The 20240-nt window shown below is 36.6% G+C and overlaps 1 protein-coding gene across 3 annotated transcripts in view; it reads right to left on the bottom strand.

Annotated features, from left to right (window-relative positions):
• The window catches only part of LOC106875197 (reelin), a 221159-nt gene that overhangs the window by 99800 nt on the left and 101119 nt on the right, over positions 1-20240 (bottom strand). For all 3 annotated transcript variants that reach the window (XM_089350383.1, XM_014923240.3, XM_089350384.1), the window contains 4 exons: positions 14522-14821; positions 10451-10588; positions 7988-8171; positions 2943-3148 (listed from right to left, as the gene is read on the bottom strand). In XM_089350383.1, coding sequence (XP_089206509.1) covers positions 2943-3148; positions 7988-8171; positions 10451-10588; positions 14522-14821 — 828 coding nt within the window. The remainder of the gene's footprint in view (positions 1-2942; positions 3149-7987; positions 8172-10450; positions 10589-14521; positions 14822-20240) is intronic.

The raw sequence follows: 20240 nt of genomic DNA, 5'->3' as shown, positions 1-20240 counted from the left end.
ATATTTCTAGTCATAAATAAAATCATCATCATCATCATTTAATGTCCGTTTTCCATGCTGGCATGGGTTGGATGGTTTGACTGAGGTCTGGAGAGCCAGAAGGCTGTACCAGGCTCCAATCTGATCAGGCAATGTTTCTACAGTTGGATGCCCTTCCTAATGCCAACTACTCTGAGAGTGTAGTGGGTGCTTTTTACATGCCACCAGCACAGGAGCCAGTCAGGCAGGCCTGGCATCGATCACGTTTGGATGGTGCTTTTCACGCGCCACCGGCATGGGGGCCAGTCAGGAGCTACTGGCATCGGCCACATTTAAATGGTGCATTTTACGTGCCACCAGCAGGGGAGCCAATTTTCATAGTATTCTTCGTGAGTTTGGATAATTTGTATGCCATTGGAAGAAGTAGAATCTGATGTTTGGGGAATGTCTGAGAGTGAGAAAACATCTAAAACTTAAAATTTTATTTACTTATTTTTCTTCCTCAGATGAAGTGTTAATCTTGGAATGTTGAATTCTTATGACATACAAACTAACCCTATTCCATGAACAAGGTAGACTACTGCCATTAGTTTCCTCAGACACTTTTTCTCTCCATAATATAAATTAATCCTGGTCTTTCACAGACAGAATTAGAAGTAATATGAAATTTCTAGGAATAATATAATTTTATTTCAATTTCATATTCAGTTAGTTTCAGAATATTAGTCCAGTGCAACTACAGAAAGTTGGTTGCAATGCAGTAAATGGAAGGAATTTAATTTTGGCATGGTACCAGTTTATCTTAGTCATAATAATAAAATATTATAAATTTAGTAAATGAATAATTTGAGTTGCTGTTGGAATTGCAAAGGACACACAACTTCACTTTCAACATTATTTTGTGTATATTTTAAGTGAAAATATAATTTTCTCTGTAGAAATCTATAATTTGGAGTGCCATATTCTCAGATACAAATCAATATCTAAGAATATGGCACTTCAAATTATAGATTTCTACAGAGGATGGAAATAGGTTAGGGTGTGCTTGAGTTAGTGGTGTATGGTATTTATTGTGGAGACAGACTAAAGGAAGACCTGAATAGATTTGGGACAATCAAATTCGAGAATTTTGAGTTTCAGAAATGGAAGGTATGGAAATATGTTTGGCTACAAACTTATCCAACTTACACTAACATTGGATAACAAATAATTAATGTTGAAGTGAAGGCACGTGGCTTAGTGGTTAGGGGTATTCGGCTCACAAACATAAGGTCGTGAGTTCAATTCCTGGTTGTGTATTATGCTCTTGAGTAAGACACTTTATTTCACATTGCACCAGTCCATTCAGTTGGTGAAAATTAGTTGTACCTGTAATTCAAAGGGTCAGCTTTGTCCCATTCTGTGTCAAGCTGAATCTCTGTGAGAACTATGTTAAGGGTACGTGTGTTTGTGGAATGCTTAATCACTTGCACATTAATTTCACGAGCAAGCTGTTCTATTGATTGGATTAACTGGAACACTTGTCATCATAACTGACAGAGTGCCAGGAAGAATTAATGTTGATGGTGATGCTAGTAAAGTGGTATAAATAAATGAACCCTGACCTCAGTCTTTGGTACATTAATGATAAATACTTTCTGAAATGTTGAAATCTTAATTAGGAACTAGGAAGAATATTTCCTGCCACGTAAAAGATATCTCCAAAAGCAGTTATTTATACAAAGTCTTGACTACATAAATAACAGACCAAAATCACAATAGTCTAATACTGAGACACCCAGGCTCTTGTTTTACATGGAAAATCAAACAGCACCCACCTTGCACCCTCCACACTCCTGCACCCCCTCGCTACCCCACTGAAATTCTAGGAAGGCAACTTGTGGGTTTCATGCAATAGTAGTCAACCCTGATTGAAGCCATAACCATACCATCTTTTTAGAGTTATGAAAGAGTACATAATTTAATGTGCTTTTATATAAGATTTAGTGGTGTGATTAAAGGGAGATTTGGCTGCAATATTTAGCAGGTCAAGTGACCATATAGTGTAGTGGCTCTCAACCATTTTTTCCCCTGTGGGCCCCCTTGATTTCTCTTTCACTCAGATGAAGTCTCATAACCATTTCACGTTTAAAAAAATCCATGTTATATCTTTATAATTAAATATTTATGATTAAATATTATTAGGTGTTTTGCAAACAACTCACACATGCAAGTGCTACCAGTTGAGAACTTTGCATACCAGAAGCCAGCAAGCGTATGGGGTCATCAGGAGAGAATGCACACTGTTTCAGGTCCTACTTCTTGACAGCATCAATGTGCACTGGCCGACCTCACTGATATGAGTGAAAGATAGTATCAGATTAACAAAAGGTTCCAATCGAAGTTGGATGTAGAGGGTTTGTATATAAAAGAATTAAAAAAATATTTTGTGTTGTAGAAGTATAACCAATTTGTTGCATATGAACTTTAATGAAAACATGTGGACCCTGGGTGAGAACCATAAGGCTCCTCTGGTAATTCTATTTAGTGGGTGAAATCAAATTGTGGGTTTGGTACCAAACTCTCTTACAACTGCTCTAAATCTCTCGTTTTATAACCAATTTTCCAATAGGTCAGTGAAGGAGCAACAACAGGGTCATCTGGCCTGCCAGAAATAACAAACAAATCACCTTCTAATCACAGCCTATCTTTTTTAAAAAAGAAAGGACACCTTCAGATATTTCTAAAAGATATGATGGCCACAGCTGGAATGCTTCTAATAAGTGAGGCTTACTCTTATCAAGACTAACCCAGAGTTTTGCCACAATAACAACATAAAACCACAAAAAAAGCAAAATTCAAAACAAGCAATCAATTTCAAATACACAGATTTCTAAGATATAATTATAATATAATAAAGAAATAATTACTATATAATATAATAAAGATATAATTACTATATAATATAATAAAGAAATAATTACTTTGGTTCTCGATATTCATTGTAGACAAGTTCTTCAAGTGTCTTCCAAGAAATACCTGCATTTGTGGAATACTGCAGCAAAACACCTTCTTTTGGATCATTAGCACCATTGCAGTTCTTGGCATTGCCACCAATTTGAATGTAGAATTGGATGTAGTCATCATCTAAAGTATATAGGTCATCAGTTGTCAGTACTCTGATTCCATCCTTTAAGAAATAAAAAGGACAATTGTTAGAAATCTGATAGTTCTTTTTTTTTTTTAAGTGTGTACATAGGTGCAGGCATTTGTGTGGTTATAAAGGTTGCTTTGTAACCACATGGTTTTGGGTTCAGTGCTACTGTGCCACTCATTGGGAAAGTGTCTTCTTTGTCTTCTTTTATAATCTCAGGCTGACCAAAACCTTATGAGTGAAGATAGACAGAAACTATGTGGAAGCCTAAGGCGGTGAGCTGGCGGAAACGTTAGCATGCCGGGCAAAATGCTTATCAGTATTTCGCCTGCTGTTACGTTCTGAGTTCAAATTCCGCCGAGGTCAATTTTGCATTTCATCCTTTTGGGGTCGATAAATTAAGTACCAGTTACGCACTGGGGTCGATGTAATCGACTTAATCCTTTTGTCTGCCCTTGTTTGTCCCCTCTATGTTTAGCACCTTGCAGCCATAAAGAAATATGAAACTATGTGGAAGCCTGCTGCATATATACATATGTGTGTGTGTGCGCGCGTGCGTGCGTATAGGGGGAGGTTGCTTGTTCCCTCACCCCACTACATTTTGATAACCAGTGTTTGTTTGTTTACATCCCTGAAACTTTGCATTTTGGCGAAAGAGGCTGATACAATAAGAACCAGATTTAGAAAACAAAGAAATGTACTGAGGTTGATTTACTCAACTAATCCCTCCAAGGTGGTGCTCCAGCATGGCCACAGTCCAATGACTGGAACAAGTAAAGAAAAGGTAACTTTTAATGGCTTTAGTTCTTGGACTGCATCCATATTGAATAATCACCTTTAAGGGTTTATGGTGGATGATATCCACCCTAGTACTTTGTCTGGTAATTAGGATATTAATTTTTATTTATCAAATAGCTGAGTCTTCCTTTTGTTATAAAGAGACTTGAATTAATACCAAAATAAATAAACTCTACCACTTATATTGAATAGTCTTACTTGTTTGCGTTTCAAAGTGTGTGTGTGTGTGTATGTAAGAGAGTGTGTGTGTGTGTGTGTGTGTGTGTAAGAGAGTGTGTATGTGTGTGTAAGAGAGAGAGAGAGAGTGTGTGTGTGTATGTCTGCATAAGAGTGTATGTGTGTGTGTGTAAGAGTGTGTGTGCGTGTGTAAGAGTATGTGTGTGTGTGTGTGTGTAAGAGTGTATGTGTGTAGGAGTATGTGTGTGTGTGTAGGAGAGTATGTGTGTGTGTGTAAGAGAGTGTGTATGTAAGAGTGTGTGTGTGTGTGCGTGTATGTGTGTAAGAATGTATGTGTGTGTATAAGAGTGTATGTGTGCATGCATGTGAGAGAGAGTGAGTGAGGGCATGTGTGTGAGAGAGAGAGAGAGTGCACATGCATGAAAAACAGAGAGTGCACATGCATATGAGAGAGAGAGAGAGTGCATTAATATCTTGACACCCCCCCCCCCCCCCTCCCAAACACACACACACACACACACACACACAACAGGACTGAATAGGTGACTAAATTATGAATGGAAATATTAACTGCAAATATTGGATTTTAAGTCAAATGAAATCTGTTTCCAAAGTTTAATATGATATTGGATTTACAGTTTTGATGCCTGACACAGAAAATTATCAGAATAACGTGCCAAACTCTTGGAAACACGTTATTTGTATGTGATAGGCAGGAAGTGGTTGTGTTGGTGGAAAGGAATATTATCAGTTGCACATCATGAGTTGTTCACACACACACACACACATATATATATATATATACACACAAATATAGAAAGAGAGAGGGGACAGAGAAAGAGAGAGAGAAAGGGGAAGAGGGAGAAAGGAGGACTGAGAGAGGGGACAGAGGGGGGGGTCAGAGAGAGAGTTGACAGGGAAAGAGAGAGGGGGACAAATAGAGAGGGGTATATAGAGAGAGGGAGGACAGAGAGAAGCTGGACAGAGAGAGGGTGGACAGAGTGAGAGGAGACAGAGAGAAGGGGAGAGAGAAAGGAAAGATAGAGATAGAGAGAGAGAGAGAGATCAGTCTCAGAACTTGACTGGTATTTTGTTTTACAAACAATGGAAGAATGAAAATTGACCTCAATGGGATTTGAACTCAGAATGCAAAGAGTTGAACAAACACCACAAGGCATTCGTCTGATGCTTGTAGTGACTCTGCTGGTTGTCTGTCCCTTGACATAGATACAAGGCCACAAACCTTTGCATAAGAATATGACCAACTACCCTGACACAGGGCTTGTCTGGAACTTCATTTTATCACTCAAAGATGAAAAGCCTGAACCTAAAACAGTACAATGAAGGACTTCAAAAACCTTTCGCTCATTTCTCCTCTTATTTCTGCTAATCTATACTGCTCAGTATTAAGGACATCAAACTAAATGAATCTGCAAGGAAGTCTCTACCTTATTGCTCAGTCTGGTAGAAATAACAGTGAAATTACTCCCAAAATGTATACTAATATGTTTTGAGAACAAGGGATGTGTTCAATAATGTAGTCCTAGATATAATAATAACAATGAAATTATTGTATGCAGTGCTCAGGTGCACTATAACTTGTCAAAAGTGTGTATAAAGCATATGCAGTATTGTACAAATGTCTGGAAAAGTGAACAGTGTATGAGTCAGATACATGCTTGCGTGTGTATGGAGGGGAGAAAATCAGGTGTAGTGTTGGCGAATCTCAGGAAGCATGGAAGTAACCAAAAGTAACTAAAAGAAAAACAGGATGGTCATGACTAGAATGCCTTGCTCAAAGATCACCTCAGTAAGAACAAATCTTAGATTAAGCAAGATAAATCTCGAATTAATTTATAGAGGAGAGATACTGGTCTGCAGCAGGTTAACTTCTAATAAATTAAAAACTCTTTCTTTAATATCTCCTCTACAACATTGGTTGTCAAGTGATGGGATTGGGATAACACACACACACACACTTCAGGCATTCATAGTTTCCACTGACCAAATTCCCTCATGAGGCATCGATCAGCCTGGAGTTATAGCTTGGGTGGGAAAAATATATCACACAATGTATTTTATTCAAAAGCACTGCTTTTTCAAAGTTCTCAACAGTGTTTACAGCTATCACTAATAAACATCAGCAAAAGAGACACACATTTACATAATTATCATCCAGATTCTATAGCACAATGTAATATCTTAAGTATATAATAGCCATACAATAATGAAGAAAGCTGCCTATTAATTAGTTGGAATTATATAACTTTTACTATTACATTCTAGACTGTCTGGAAAATTTTTGAAAATTCCAGTTTTTATATACTTTTTATCAAAATGCAGTTTTGATAAATGAGTATTTCAAGTACATACTTCAATCATAAATCTTGATGAGTAAACAAAGTTAAGATGCATGAAATATCCATTCCTCCTGCCTTTTTCTGCACTAAATTTCTATGTAATTGTAATGTAAACCATCTGAAAGTTATTTGTGGAAAATTTCATCAAAGAAAGCCCATTTTTCTGAAATGTTTACAAAGGAACAAAATTGAGGCATGTGGATTATCCATAACTCCTCTCTCAAAAAGTTTTTCATGACAAATTCCAGTAATCTATACCAAATGAAATGTATTTGTAGAAACTTCCATTAATAAATACCCATTTTTCAGAAAGTTATTAGGGAAAAACTTTGGCAGGGAACGTTTCTGTAGTGTGGCCCTAAATTTACTGAGTGAGTAAGTACTATTAAATGAATAAATGATTCAAAGGAAAATTAGTTGTAACAGAAAAACTACACAAATTTAGGATCAAAAGTGTAAATATTATCCAGCAACAAGTAGAAAACTGCCCAGTGGGTGGTCTTTTTGTTAGTTAATCATAACATTAAAATCACTTAATATATGACTATGCAAAGCGGTGAGCTGACAGAAACGTTAGCACGCCGGGTGAAATGCTTAGTGGTATTTTGTCTGTCTTTATATACTGAGTTCAAATTCTGCCGAGGTTGACTTTGCCTTTCATCCTTTCAGGGTTGATAAATTAAGTACCAGTTGCATACTAGGGTTGATCTAATTGGCTGGCCCCCTCCCCAAAAATGTCAGGCCTTGTGTCTAGAGTAGGAAAGAATATATGAAAATGTTGATTATATCAATATTTTAATAATGAAACATTAAAATTGACTGTTAAAAGTGGTGTTTTTATAAATATATAATTGCTATGATGAAATTAAAAAAAATATTCTCAGTTTTTACTATATATTTCTTAAACATCTCTTGCTTTCATCTTCCAAAATTTGCTCCTAAAATATATTATTGGTCAATGTAAGGCTGGTCTAGAAGATACTGTGCAGCAATCGCCCAAAAACACCAATTCAAGAATTCCCTAAACTGAAGATTCAGTTTCAGCTATTTCCTTAGCCTTGTCAGTAAGGACTACTCATTCGGCGATTTCTAGACTTAATCATCAACTGTCAGCATATATCTATACAATTATGTACTCTTACTACAGCATTAGAGCATTTTAGCTTTTATTTTTAGCAGTGTAGGTGTCTTCCCACCCTTAATCATATTTAGTGACAATTATATTTTTCCTTTATGGTAACACATTGTTCATGGCTGTTTATACATATATCTATATACATATCATCATTGTTTAACGTCCACCTTCCATGCTAGCATGGGTGGGATTATATACATACACACACACAAGTATGTGAGTGTGTGTGTTTGTGCTTAAGAATCCATAGGTCATCTGGTTTAATACCTAGTGTGACATGGACTGCTAAGCTCAGCTGTAATGGGACTATAATACTGCATACTTTAATATAAACTCACACAAACGCAAACAATTTATTAATTTCTATATTAAATACAGCTTTGAATTAGTCTAATTTGGAAATACCTTGTAGAAATACATTGATTCTCCAGACAGAATTGTGCCACATCCTTCATAACCACTCACAGTATCTCCACCTTTGATTCTGAAGTCATTTTCAGGACTATAAGTTGACCCAAAATCAGCTTGTATACCATTTTTAGCAATTTTAGATGGTTCACAACTTGCTCGACGAAAACCAGAATCACATCTGCAATAGAGGGAGGAAGAAGAAAATTATATAACTGGTTATTAGAATAGCTCTGAGAGTAGATGGTATTGATGCTATTCCAATAAGATAAGATTTCTAAACACTCAAAACATTAAACTCATTCTTGTGTAGATTTTCAACCATTCTAGACCAGAAGAATTTGTCCAACCTATGGCTATGGCAGAAGATACTTTCCCAAGGTGGCATGGTACTGGTCAGACTTGAAACCATTTAGCTGAGAAGAGAACTTCTTAATCATACTTAAACCTAAAGATATAGTTTCACAATGTGTATTATTACAGTCTCAACATAAACGCAGGAGTCGCTTGTGTGGTAAGTAGCTTGCTTACCAATCACATGGTCCCAGGTTCAGTACCCCTATGTGGCACCTTGGGCAAGTGTCTTCTACTATAACCTCGGGCTGACCAAAACCTTGTGAGTGGATTTGGTAGATGGAAACTGAACGAAGCCTGTCGTATATATATGTGTGTGTGTGTGTGTTTGTATGTCTGTGTTTGTCCTCCCACCATTGCTTGACAACTGATATTGGTGTATTTATGTCCCTGTAACTTAGCGGTTTGGCAAAAGAGACAGATAGGATAAGTACTAGGCTTACGAAGAATAAGTCCTGGGGTCACTTTGTTTGACTAAATGTCGTGCTCCAGCATGACTGCAGTCAATATTAAATTAATTAAAAGGAACATATTGAATAAGGTAGTTCTAGATACACTATACAGGGATTTACTGACTGGGATTTACTACTGCTGATACCACGATGATGACAACGACCACCAATCCAATCCAATTCCCTCATTTGGTACAGAAAAACACAAACACTATGTAGCTAAATAATCTCCTTGCCAAATGATTATATGTATAATCGAAACCATAGTAAACTCAAAGAAAAGCAGATTGAAAATACAAGAAGTGCAAGGAACGGAAATAGTTTTCTTATTGATTTATAAAAGTTATCTGTGTAATGTGCATTTATGAATTTTCTTATTTGGAAGTAGAGTAATTTCCTGTGATGCTTCTGTCTTTCTCAAGATCATTAATTATGCAGTTGAAATGAATTTACTTCGATGGTAAAGAAAAACCAAGCTGCTGACTCAACATATGTACATTTATACTAATATACATATATATATATATATATATATCTATATATATATAATATATTTTATTAGAAGTAAGTCATATTATCTTGTTACTATTCAGTACAATAAGAACATCTATGAAACAATAAAAAAAAAAATCGACAAAACTATTTGACTAATATGAAGTAGAGAGAACAAACCTATTACATCTCAAAATACTCAAACATTTTATCATTTAATTGACTTGATAAATTTCAGTTAGCTTGTGACCAAACAATGGTGTAGCCAGAATTGGGGTGGAGAGAGCTGGTTCAGCCTGGGTCACACCTTTATTGTGACAGCACTTTTGGGTCTCCTGTATAATAAACCTGTAAAAGCTGAGGTCTGGAGAGGAGGTATAGCCAACTCAGGGGCTACTCTGAGTGGCACACATTCTAGCTACAACACTGATCAAAGCAACAACACTATCTTTCTTGCACTCAGATGAAGGGCATGAGTGTAGAATATCAAATTCTTCACTCCATATGGTAATTCAGCTTACCAAATTCTTCTTCAGTCCTCCTATTGATAGACTTTTTTTTGGAATATTGGCTTTCAAGGCATACCACATAAAGCTATAAATAAGAGCTTGTAAATAATGGGTTGAAAAACCCTTTTAGATAGAAAAAGTCAAAGCTGCCCATGGGACTTCAACTTTTTTCTGTCTTAAAGGGTTTTTCAACCCAATGTTGTTATTTATAACTTTATGTGGTGTGCCTCCAAAAAGAATTATTTCACATTTTCTTGAGAGTTTATAAATTCTTATGACATCAGCAATATGTCACATTTTTTCAGTCTAGTCAAAAAAAAGGGATAGCATTCATGACTCCTCATAGGGCTTCTGAGAAATGTAGAAGAGGAGGTAGAAGATGCCCTCAAATGGGAGAGCTAGCCTGAGTTACTTTCAACAGAGTGGAAAATCAGAACAGAAAGAGCTGGAACAAATACCACTCACCATCTTTTCTGATACTCTAACATGTCTACTAGTCCATCAACTGGAAGGACCATAGACAAAGTTGACCTTGGTAGGAGTTGAACTCAGAATGCAAAATACCAGAATAGATACTACAAGGTATTTTGGTTGACATTTCAAGAACCCTGCCAATTCACAACATAAAAACCAAAACCAATACAATAACTCACCTGCATATTCCTTTGTCACAAATGCCATGACCATGACACATGTGAGGACATTGTTGCCCAATGTATAGTCTATCAACGGCCCATGTATCTGTGGGGCTCCACTCATTTTGAATTAAACGGAATTTAGTTGCACGAGACCTGGAAAGTAAAACATATATCCAATACAGATAGTACAGCAAAGATACATATAGTGTGCTGCCATCTATGCAATAAGAAGGTGGTCACATCCTACACCTGTGCTATGATGTTTCGAATTGTAACAGGAATAGAAATCTCACGTGGTTTAGGAACAGAATGATAAAATTAAAAAGGAGATGGAGATATTTAAGGTAGAGTCAAAAAGTCTAAGTATGAGAGAGAGAAGGATAGAGACAGGTAGATAGAGAGAGAGAAAGCAATGAAGATGGGTGATAGAAAGGGAGTGAGAATGATGAATAATGATTGATGTCAATAATGAGTGTTAGAGAGACAAGGACAGGGAGGGAGAAAAAGAGAGAGGGAGAGTCATGGCTAACAACAATGGAAGACTACAGTTGGACAGACTCCATATAGTGTCAGTTTCCCTATGACACTAGAAAAGTGATAATGTGATTATAAGAATTGGATGAGATATGACGGCTCGGCCATCTCTCCCCAGTTCTTATATTAATCATTAAAATCCAGAAATACAACAACACGAGGGATAACGGTAACAGATCAATAATTTATTCTAGGTTGGTGTAGAGCCTTTTCGTTCCTGGGTGAACAGGCATGCCGCTAGAATACCAAGGAAGCTTCGACCACATGTCGGTATCGAGTTGAGAGAGCACTGGAAAATACGTGTTGTCACGACCGCTGCTAGATAGAGAAGAGATCGAACACTATTACTCTCTCTCCACCTGTTGCCTTGCGCATGCGTGCCCGGGTACTTCCGCTGACGGCAAGTCCCTTGCACATGCACAATGGCACTTCCCAAGATGGCGGCCACACGCGCCACTACATGATAATAGGGAGGTGTATTAATAAGAGTTGGTTGAGAGATAGAGGAGAAGATAATAGAGTAGGGAAGAAAAGATCTAGACTTCTTGATGGAGATTAAGCAACAGTACTGGGCCTGCTAAGCAAGTTTGTTGACACGTATTCTGTTGCTGTAGAAGGCATAATTAAAATAAAAGGCAAATGAAGGCAATATTGGTATGAATTAAAATTTAAAACGACGATGCATGAAAAGTGTCTTGGCTATCATTTCCAGATGTCAGATGTTAATACTGATTTCTGCTGACAAGCAGCAAGGCCAAAATTAAATTTAAATTGAAAGTGGGCCTGGAGTACGATGTAAGTATAAACCATAGCAAATACAGTGACAACTCCAGACTTGTTCCAGTTTTATTAGACCTCCTTAGTATAGTCTTTAATTTATAAGAAGTTAACCTGCTGCAGACCAGTGTCTCCTCCACAAATGCATTTCAGTTTTTATTATTGTTAAATTCCTGCTCAGTTCTTACTGAGTTGACCATTGATCAAAGGCATTCCCAATCATGACCTATTTCTCTTAGTCTCTGTATATCTAGGACTACATTATTGAATGCACTCCTCATTTTTATTGAAAGGTAGATATGGCTGATTGAATTAGCTAGTGCATGACCGGTACCTACACAAAGTGGACGTAGGTGTTTTCAAATCAAAACTTGATCTCTTCTTGTCAAGAATTCCAGATGAACCTACCTCGCAGCAGGAGGCACAAATGAGAGTAATGACATCAAACTCCCTTATTTACCAAATGCCACATATCAGAACAGGATCTCAATAATAACATCATCATTATCGTCGTCGTCATCGTTTAACATCTGCTTTCCATGCTGGCATGGGTTGGATGGTTTGACTGAGGACTGGCAAGCCAGAAGGCTGCACCAGGCTCCAATCTGATCTGGCAAAGTTTCTACAGCTGGATGCCCTTCCTAATGCCAACCATTCTGAGAGTGTAGTGGGTGCTTTATACATGCCACTGGCATGAGGGCCAGTCAGGCAGAACTGGGATCAACCGCACTTAAATGGTGCTTTTTATGTGCCATCGGCACGGGAACCAGTCAGGCGGCACTGGCAATGATCATGTTTGAATGGTGCTTTTAATGTGTCACCGGCATGGGATCAGTCAAGCGGCACTGGCATTGACTACACTTGAATGGTGCTTTTTATGTGTCACCAGCACGGGTGCCAATCAGGCGGTACTGTCATCGGCCATGACAATGACTTCACTTGCCTCAACAGGTCTTCACAAGTGCAGTTCATTGCCCAATGGTTGAAGGGTACTCTTAAATGGGCTGGTTATGCTGCACTGGTATAGGCCATGGTTACAGTCTCACTTGGCTTGCCAGGTCTTCTCAAGCACAGCATATCTCCAAAGCTCTGAGTCACTTGTCATCACCTCCGTGAGGCCCAACGCTAGAAGGTTGTGCTTCACCACCTCATCCCAGGTCTTCCTGGGTCTACCTCTCACACAGGTTCTCTCTGCTGCTAGGGTGTGACACTTTTTCACACAGATGTCCTTATCTATACACAACACATGACCATACCAGTACAGTCGTCTCTCTTGTGTACCACATCTGATGCTTCTTATGTCCAGATTTTATCTCAGGGTGCTTACACTGTCAGATATGCAGACAGACATTACACATCCAGTGTAGCATACTAGCTTCATTCCTTGCAAGCTTCCGCATGTCCTCAGCAATCATGGCCCATGTTTCACTGCCATGTAGCATGGCTGTTCACACATGTGTCATACAGTCTACCTTTTACTCTGAGTGAGAGGCCCTTTGTCACTAGCAGAGGTAGGAGCTCTCTGAACTTTGCCCAAGCTATTATTATTCTAGCAGCTAGCAAAATGGCAGTACCCCAGCATGGCCACAATTTTGAGCTGAAACTGATAAAAAAAAAAAGAAGTAGTGTTTAATTCATTAAATGCTTTAAAGACTGTAATCTAGTGTTCTGCTGTTTCTAATGACCTTTTGAATTATCACAATAATATCTAAGGGAAAGGCTAAGTCAATACCAGCAGGGTTTGAACATAAACTACAAAGGGACATAACAATATGTTGCCAAAAGCTATACTGTTTCTACTATCCTATGAGAGAGATGAATAACAATAATATTAAATTCAACAGGGATGATTGTCATGGTGCTAATGGTGATAATTATGGTGAATGACGATAGTTTCAGGTTTCTGTAGTTTTGTTGAACTAACCCCCAAATAATAGTTTATTTCCAAACAAACAAGATACTTGTTTCCATTTTTAAAAAAATGCTTTATTGATTAAAATATTACTCATTGATTCCTTCCCAAAGAATTATTGGTTGACTAAACAAGTGAGAATTTAATATGACTATGGAACATGCTTTCAACCAATGAGAGGACGCTAATGTAGCATTTAGAAAACAATGTTCTAAAAATGCTATTTCTTTTCGTTCTATCTTTTTTTTTGCCTATTTTTTCTCAAACATTTTACATCATTTCTTGGTTTTCCATGTTTGCATGGGTTGATTTAGTTGGGACAGTACTTTTTTTTAGAATTGAATGTTTTCACTGTCTCCATGGATTGGATAAATTTTCAGTGTTGTATTTTTTGAATGGACATAACTTTCTCATGGCAAGCATTCAACTGTGAATTGAGAATAACATTCATCTTTCAGCTATGTTGTCTAAAACAGCAAAATTTACACTTTGTTCAAGTTATGTGATCTGTTCATGAACTTATAAATTAGGCTTTTTTTTTATGAGTTAGTCAGTAAAGAAAGGTCAATGCACATGATCTTTGTAAGTCCTTCTACACTGGTTAGATCAATATAGCTGATGCTAAATTTGAACACTTGTAGCTTGCACATTCACAGGAAAAACATGGGCAGAAATTGGAACATCAAAACATCAGAGATTGAAACCAAAGTTTTTTTTCCTTTAGTTGGGATTTTTGTCTCAAAATTATTACTTCAAAATTAGAACTATCACAGATTTATTAAAATGTAATCTTTGAAAGTAAATATTAGATCTAGAATTTGGTAGAATTATATCTTTGAAAGCAAATATTAGACATTACTTACCAAGTATCAGGAGGTAAAAGTATTGTGATTCTACTCCACATAGGATACTCAAAATAATCATATACAGTCCCTGCATTGTACTCTTCACATCGTTCTGGTGGGAGACAAGCTTTCTCAACAAGACTCCATGTGAGACCATGATCAATAGAATATTCCAGTCGTACTACATTGTCCAAACCTGGTACATATGGGATGCCACAACCCAGTGATATATTAAACTGTATCATGTAGGAAGCACCAATTTTCATTGCACTGGTCATAATGTAGCGTTTTTCTCCAACTTTTGGCTCATCAACAAAGCTAAAAGTAAAAGATAAATAGATTAAGTGCAAATTGTAAAATTGTGTGGGAGAACAAAAGACATTTTAAAGATTTTAATACTATTTTTGATAGAGACTGAATAAAATTATATATTTGTTAGTTATTTTGTAACACAGGAGGGTCATTATGCCCATAATAAACAAATGCACTGGTTCTGTTTCACTTCTTTTATTATTATAATTGTCAATTCATTAATGCTTAACCAATTATTTGATTAATTATTTGGTCAATCAATTAGCTAAGTCCTTTTGTTGCTATTCATAATCTCATTAATAATATACCCTCTCTACTCCAGGTATGTCAGCCAGTCTCCTAGTTTATAGGTTCTATATATGTAAGTAGGAATAGTATTAAAAGCATAATGAAATAATATTGAATTAAAGACGTAATAAAATGATAGGGAGTTGACATGGGAATCTTTTGTATTGAAACTGAATCTTATACAAAACTGATTCCCAAAATAGCTATCTATTCTTGTTTTTAGGCCTTACACCCAGCAAAAAAATAAAACAAAAAAAAAAACAATTTAAAATGATACAGTTACTGGGAGTTGAAACTGGAACCCCATTGTGCCAAAATTTAATATTTTAAAGAATAAATTCTAGGGAAACCTATCGCTGTTTTAAAATTTGCACTGAAGAATCATCCCAAATCTTTTAAAAATATATTTTACCCACCACCTTAATTAAGCATGCATAAATCAATTTGAATTATGCTAATCTAAGACCAATTCTTTTATCAAGCTGTCATACATTACCAATACATCAATGTTTTGACTCATTTCTGAAAATATCCATAGAAAAACCATTATTGACAGCTTTGTAACAACACTGGAATTAAATATTTAACATGTTCTCTAAACGTTGTCAAAACATGTTTTAGATGAGAGATTCGGACAAAATACCAAATATTGTTTGTTGACTGTTTTATATTAATTTTTATAGGTGGGATTCGTGAATTTTGATATTTTGCTGCAGACAAAGGATTTTAAAAATAAATTCCCTTTCTCATATTTATTCATTATCTTCAGTGTCATTACTGTCATCACCGCCACCACCTTCAGTATATTGCCTTCTATTTTTCCAGGCTTGAATAAATTGAATAAATTCGATATCCTAAAACCAAGGTGCCACGTAAAAAGCATTCATGCTGGTGCCGCACAAAAAGCACCGGTACTGGTGCCATGTAAAGAAGCACTGGTACCACATAAAAAGCTCTGGTGTTGAAGCCATGTAAAAAAAACGACCACTACACATTGTAAAGTGGGTGGCATTAGGAAGGGCATCCAGCTGTAGAAACAAAGCCAAAACAGACTATGGATCCCGGTGCAGTTCCTGGCCTTGCCAGTTCCTGCCAACCTGTCCAACCCATGCCAGAATGGAAAACAGGCACTAAATCAACTCCTTTTATATATCTTTTGTCATATCCCCTGCGAAGGGCTGTATCAGAAAATTTGATCTATGCTAAGACTTTTATGTTCTATGCTTTTAATTTATTTTTTTAATATTCTTGAGAAAGGCAGAAAGATCAGGATTCTAATTTTCACTCTTCTAGAAGTCAAAGCTCACACCACCTCATCACAGAAGAAGAAAAAATTCACTCAATTTAGCACATTTGTGCACAGGATAGATGTTTTATCCTTATGTATGTATAACAAACATGAACGATTTTTACTCATGATGTGCCTTAAAAAAAATCTATAAAAATGGTTGCAATTTACTTCACAATATCAACTGAGACACGATATATGTTATACAATTTCAAACTGGGATAGGCATAATTGATGTATGTTATACGATTTGTATAGAATCTCAAGTTTAATAATCCATATTCGTTAGTTTCTGTTATACATCCTGAAACAAGAGATTAGTCATTTTGTGCAGTAGATTAAAAACACAAGCATCCAAGGAAGGTCGAAATGCTCAATGGTAACAAAATCGAGTTTTCAAAATACAATGGATTTAATTTGTCTCAAGACCTTTACTCTTACTTGTTTCAGTCACTTGACTGGCCAGGCTGGAGCACCGCCTTTAGTCGAGCAAATAAACCCCACGATTTATTTTTTGTAAGCCTAGTGCTTATCTATTGGTCTCTTTTGCTGAACCGCTAAATTATGGGGATGTAAACACACCAGCATCGGTTGTCAAGCGATGTTGGGGGGACAAACACAAACACACACACACACACACATATATATATATATATATATATATATATATGACGGGCTTCTTTCAGTTTCCGTCTACCAAATCCACTCACAAGGCTTTGGCCGGCCCGAGTATATAGTAGAAGACACTTGCCCAAGGTGCCATGCAGTGGAACTGAACCCGGAACCATGTGGTTGGTAAGCAAGCTACTTACCACACAGCCACTCCTGCACCTCAAAAGCCATCAGCCTTTCTTATTCTTCTTCTCTGATTTGGGAGTCTTCAGTCTTGTGAGTGATAAAACAACCTCACTGGTGCTGGTTCTATGATAAAATGCACCTAGTACACTCTGTAAAGTAGCTGGTGTTAGGAAGAACATATAGTTATGGAAACCATTCCAAAACAGAGATGCCTGGGTGAGATTTGATCCTCTAACATATCTAGGAGGGCTGTAACTCCAGTAAAAACTCACTTGGATCTTGTCAAACCATTCAGCCCATGCTAGCATAGAAAATTTATCTACAATGATGATGATGCTGATACTGCTGATATGTGCCATGAGGTTAAGTGAATTTATGCTTCAGGCCCTCTATTGCAGAATTTATAATTTTGTGTCACAAAAAACACACAGCTCAGGGTTTCTGTCATAACAAGCTCCTTTATATCATAATCTCCAATTCTTCCTTTTTAATACAAAACAGAGATTTATTCTTTCATATCTAAACTGAAGAAATATAACAAATTTCTTGATTCTACTATGATTTAGTTATCTGTCTGCTTCAATTGCTGTAAAACTTATTAAACATCAAGCTAATGATAACGATCTAGTGATTTATCAGTGTTCAGATGATGAAAGGTGTTCAAATTTATAAAGACTGTAACTTAAGCAAAAACAGAGAAATCAGTTGAGAGTAAATACAATTTTATACAAAGTTATTTGTCTTCTGAAATAGAAACCAAATATTCTGCTACTATATCATTCCAACCACATCTCAGATTCTTTATTAGAATATTCTTTTCTACTCTAGGCACAAGGCCTGAAAAATTTTGGGGGTTGGAGCCAGTCAATTAGATCGACCCAGTACACAACTGGTACTTAATTTATCGACCCCAAAAGAATGAAAGGCAAAGTCGAACTCAGTGGAATCTGAACTTAGAACGTAAAGACAGACGAAATACCGCTAAGCATTTCACCTGGCATGCTAACATTTCTGCCAGCTCACCGCATATTAAATCAACCAAAGTACTTGACTGGTACTTTATTTTACCCACCATCAAAGGACAAAAGGCAGAGTTTACTGTAGTGAAATTTGAACCTAGAATACAAAGCATCATAACTAAACGCCACATGCCTGACGCTCAAAATTCTGCCAATTCACCAGTTATTTTGCCTTACATATTAACCTTTTCCATACAAATAGAAAATTAAAAAACAAAACATTTATTATATATTTATTTATTCATTTAACTTGTGATTAATTACTACAAGTAATTACAATCAAAACAAAGACTAAATCCCTTAATTTTATCCCCAACACTTTAGTCACATAAATCTCAGTTTGTTGTAAAAGATTCAAATTTATCTTGATTCACCATTGAGATTATAAAGTTAGGAAATAATCTCCCCGACATTGTTTCTAATCACATCAGAAACAAAACACGTCAAAGAAACAAGTGGTGAGTAAATAATATATGGAAATAAATTCAGTAAACAACAAGATAATGTAGCAAGCAGTTGGCAGAATAAATGTAGGAGCAAAAGACACACACACACACACACATACGTGTGTGTGTGTGTGTGTGTGTGTAGGAATGGATGTGTGGTAAGAAGCTTGTGTTTCAGCCTTATGGTTTTGGGTTCAGTTCCATTGCGTGGTATCTTGGGCAAGTGTCTTCTGCTATAGCCTCAGGCCAACCAAAGCCTTGTGGGTGGATTTGTTACATAGAAACTGAAAGGAGTCTGTTGTGTATATACATACATACATACATACATATGTGTGTGTGTGTGTGTGTGTGTGTGTGTGTGTGTGTGTGTGTGAGTCTTTGTACCTCCACCATCGCTGGACAATCAAGTGTTGGTGTGTTTATATTCCTCTAACTTAGTAGTTCAGCAAAAGAGACTGATGGAATAAGTACCAGACTTAAAAAAAAAAAATAAGTACCAAGATTGATTTATTTGACTAAAAATCCTTGAAGTCACTATCCTAGCATGGTTGCAATCTAATGACTGAAAGAAGTAAAAGATACAATATTATATATATATATATATATATATATATATATATATATATATATATATATATATATATATATATATAAACAAATAGTAAATGAGTATATGCATATATACGTACAGGTATGTGCATACCGACATCCACCTGTATGTATATGTGCATATCTGGGTACAGGACATTGCAAACAAAACGTAGACGAGAAAACACACAAGCCACATAGAGAACATTCTACTTCATCAGCTACCCACGTTTTAACATATATATATATATATATATATATATATATATATATATATATATATATATATATGTATGTATGTATGTGTATAGTAATTAATCTAATTGCAGTTGGAAATATTGTTTTTATCGAGGAGTAAGACATTAAAAAGATACTAAATATTAATTTCGAATATGTTTCTGAGATTTATCTTATCAACCCAGAAGGATGAAATGAAGTTGAAGCTGATAAGAGCTCAGTGTTTAGAATTGAGAGGCATCCACATATTCTTTTCTACTCTAGGCATAAGGCTTGACATTTTTGGGGAGGGAGCCAGTCGATTAGATTGACCCTAGTGTGCAACTGGTACTTAATTTACCGAGCCTGAAAGGATGAAAGGCAAAGTCGAACCTGGCGGAATTTGAACTCAGAACATAAAGACAGACGAAATACCACTAAGCATTTCACCCGGCATGCTAACGATTCTGTCAGCTTGTTGCCTAAGAGACATCCACATATTATAAATATCTAGACTGGTTTTCTGTCTGCCATGTGGTTATCCAAACTGAATTATTTTGCAATAAAAATGGTCAATCATCATCATCGTTTAACGTCCTCCTTCCATGCTAGCATGGGTTGGACGATTTGACTGAGGACTGGCGAACCAGATGGCTGCACCAGGCTCCAATCTGATTTGGCAGAGTTTCTACAGCTGGATGCCCTTCCTAACGCCAGCCACTCTGAGAGTGTAGTGGGTGCTTTTATGTGCCACCAGCACGAAGGCCAGTCTGGCGGTACTG

The sequence above is a fragment of the Octopus bimaculoides genome, chromosome 4 (assembly GCF_046866305.1).
Source record: "Octopus bimaculoides isolate indiv1 chromosome 4, ASM4686630v1, whole genome shotgun sequence".
In the NCBI taxonomy this organism is placed as follows: Eukaryota; Metazoa; Mollusca; class Cephalopoda; order Octopoda; family Octopodidae; genus Octopus; species Octopus bimaculoides.
The sequence above is the reverse complement of the archived record's forward strand: the minus strand, read 5'-3'. Positions and strand labels throughout refer to the sequence as shown.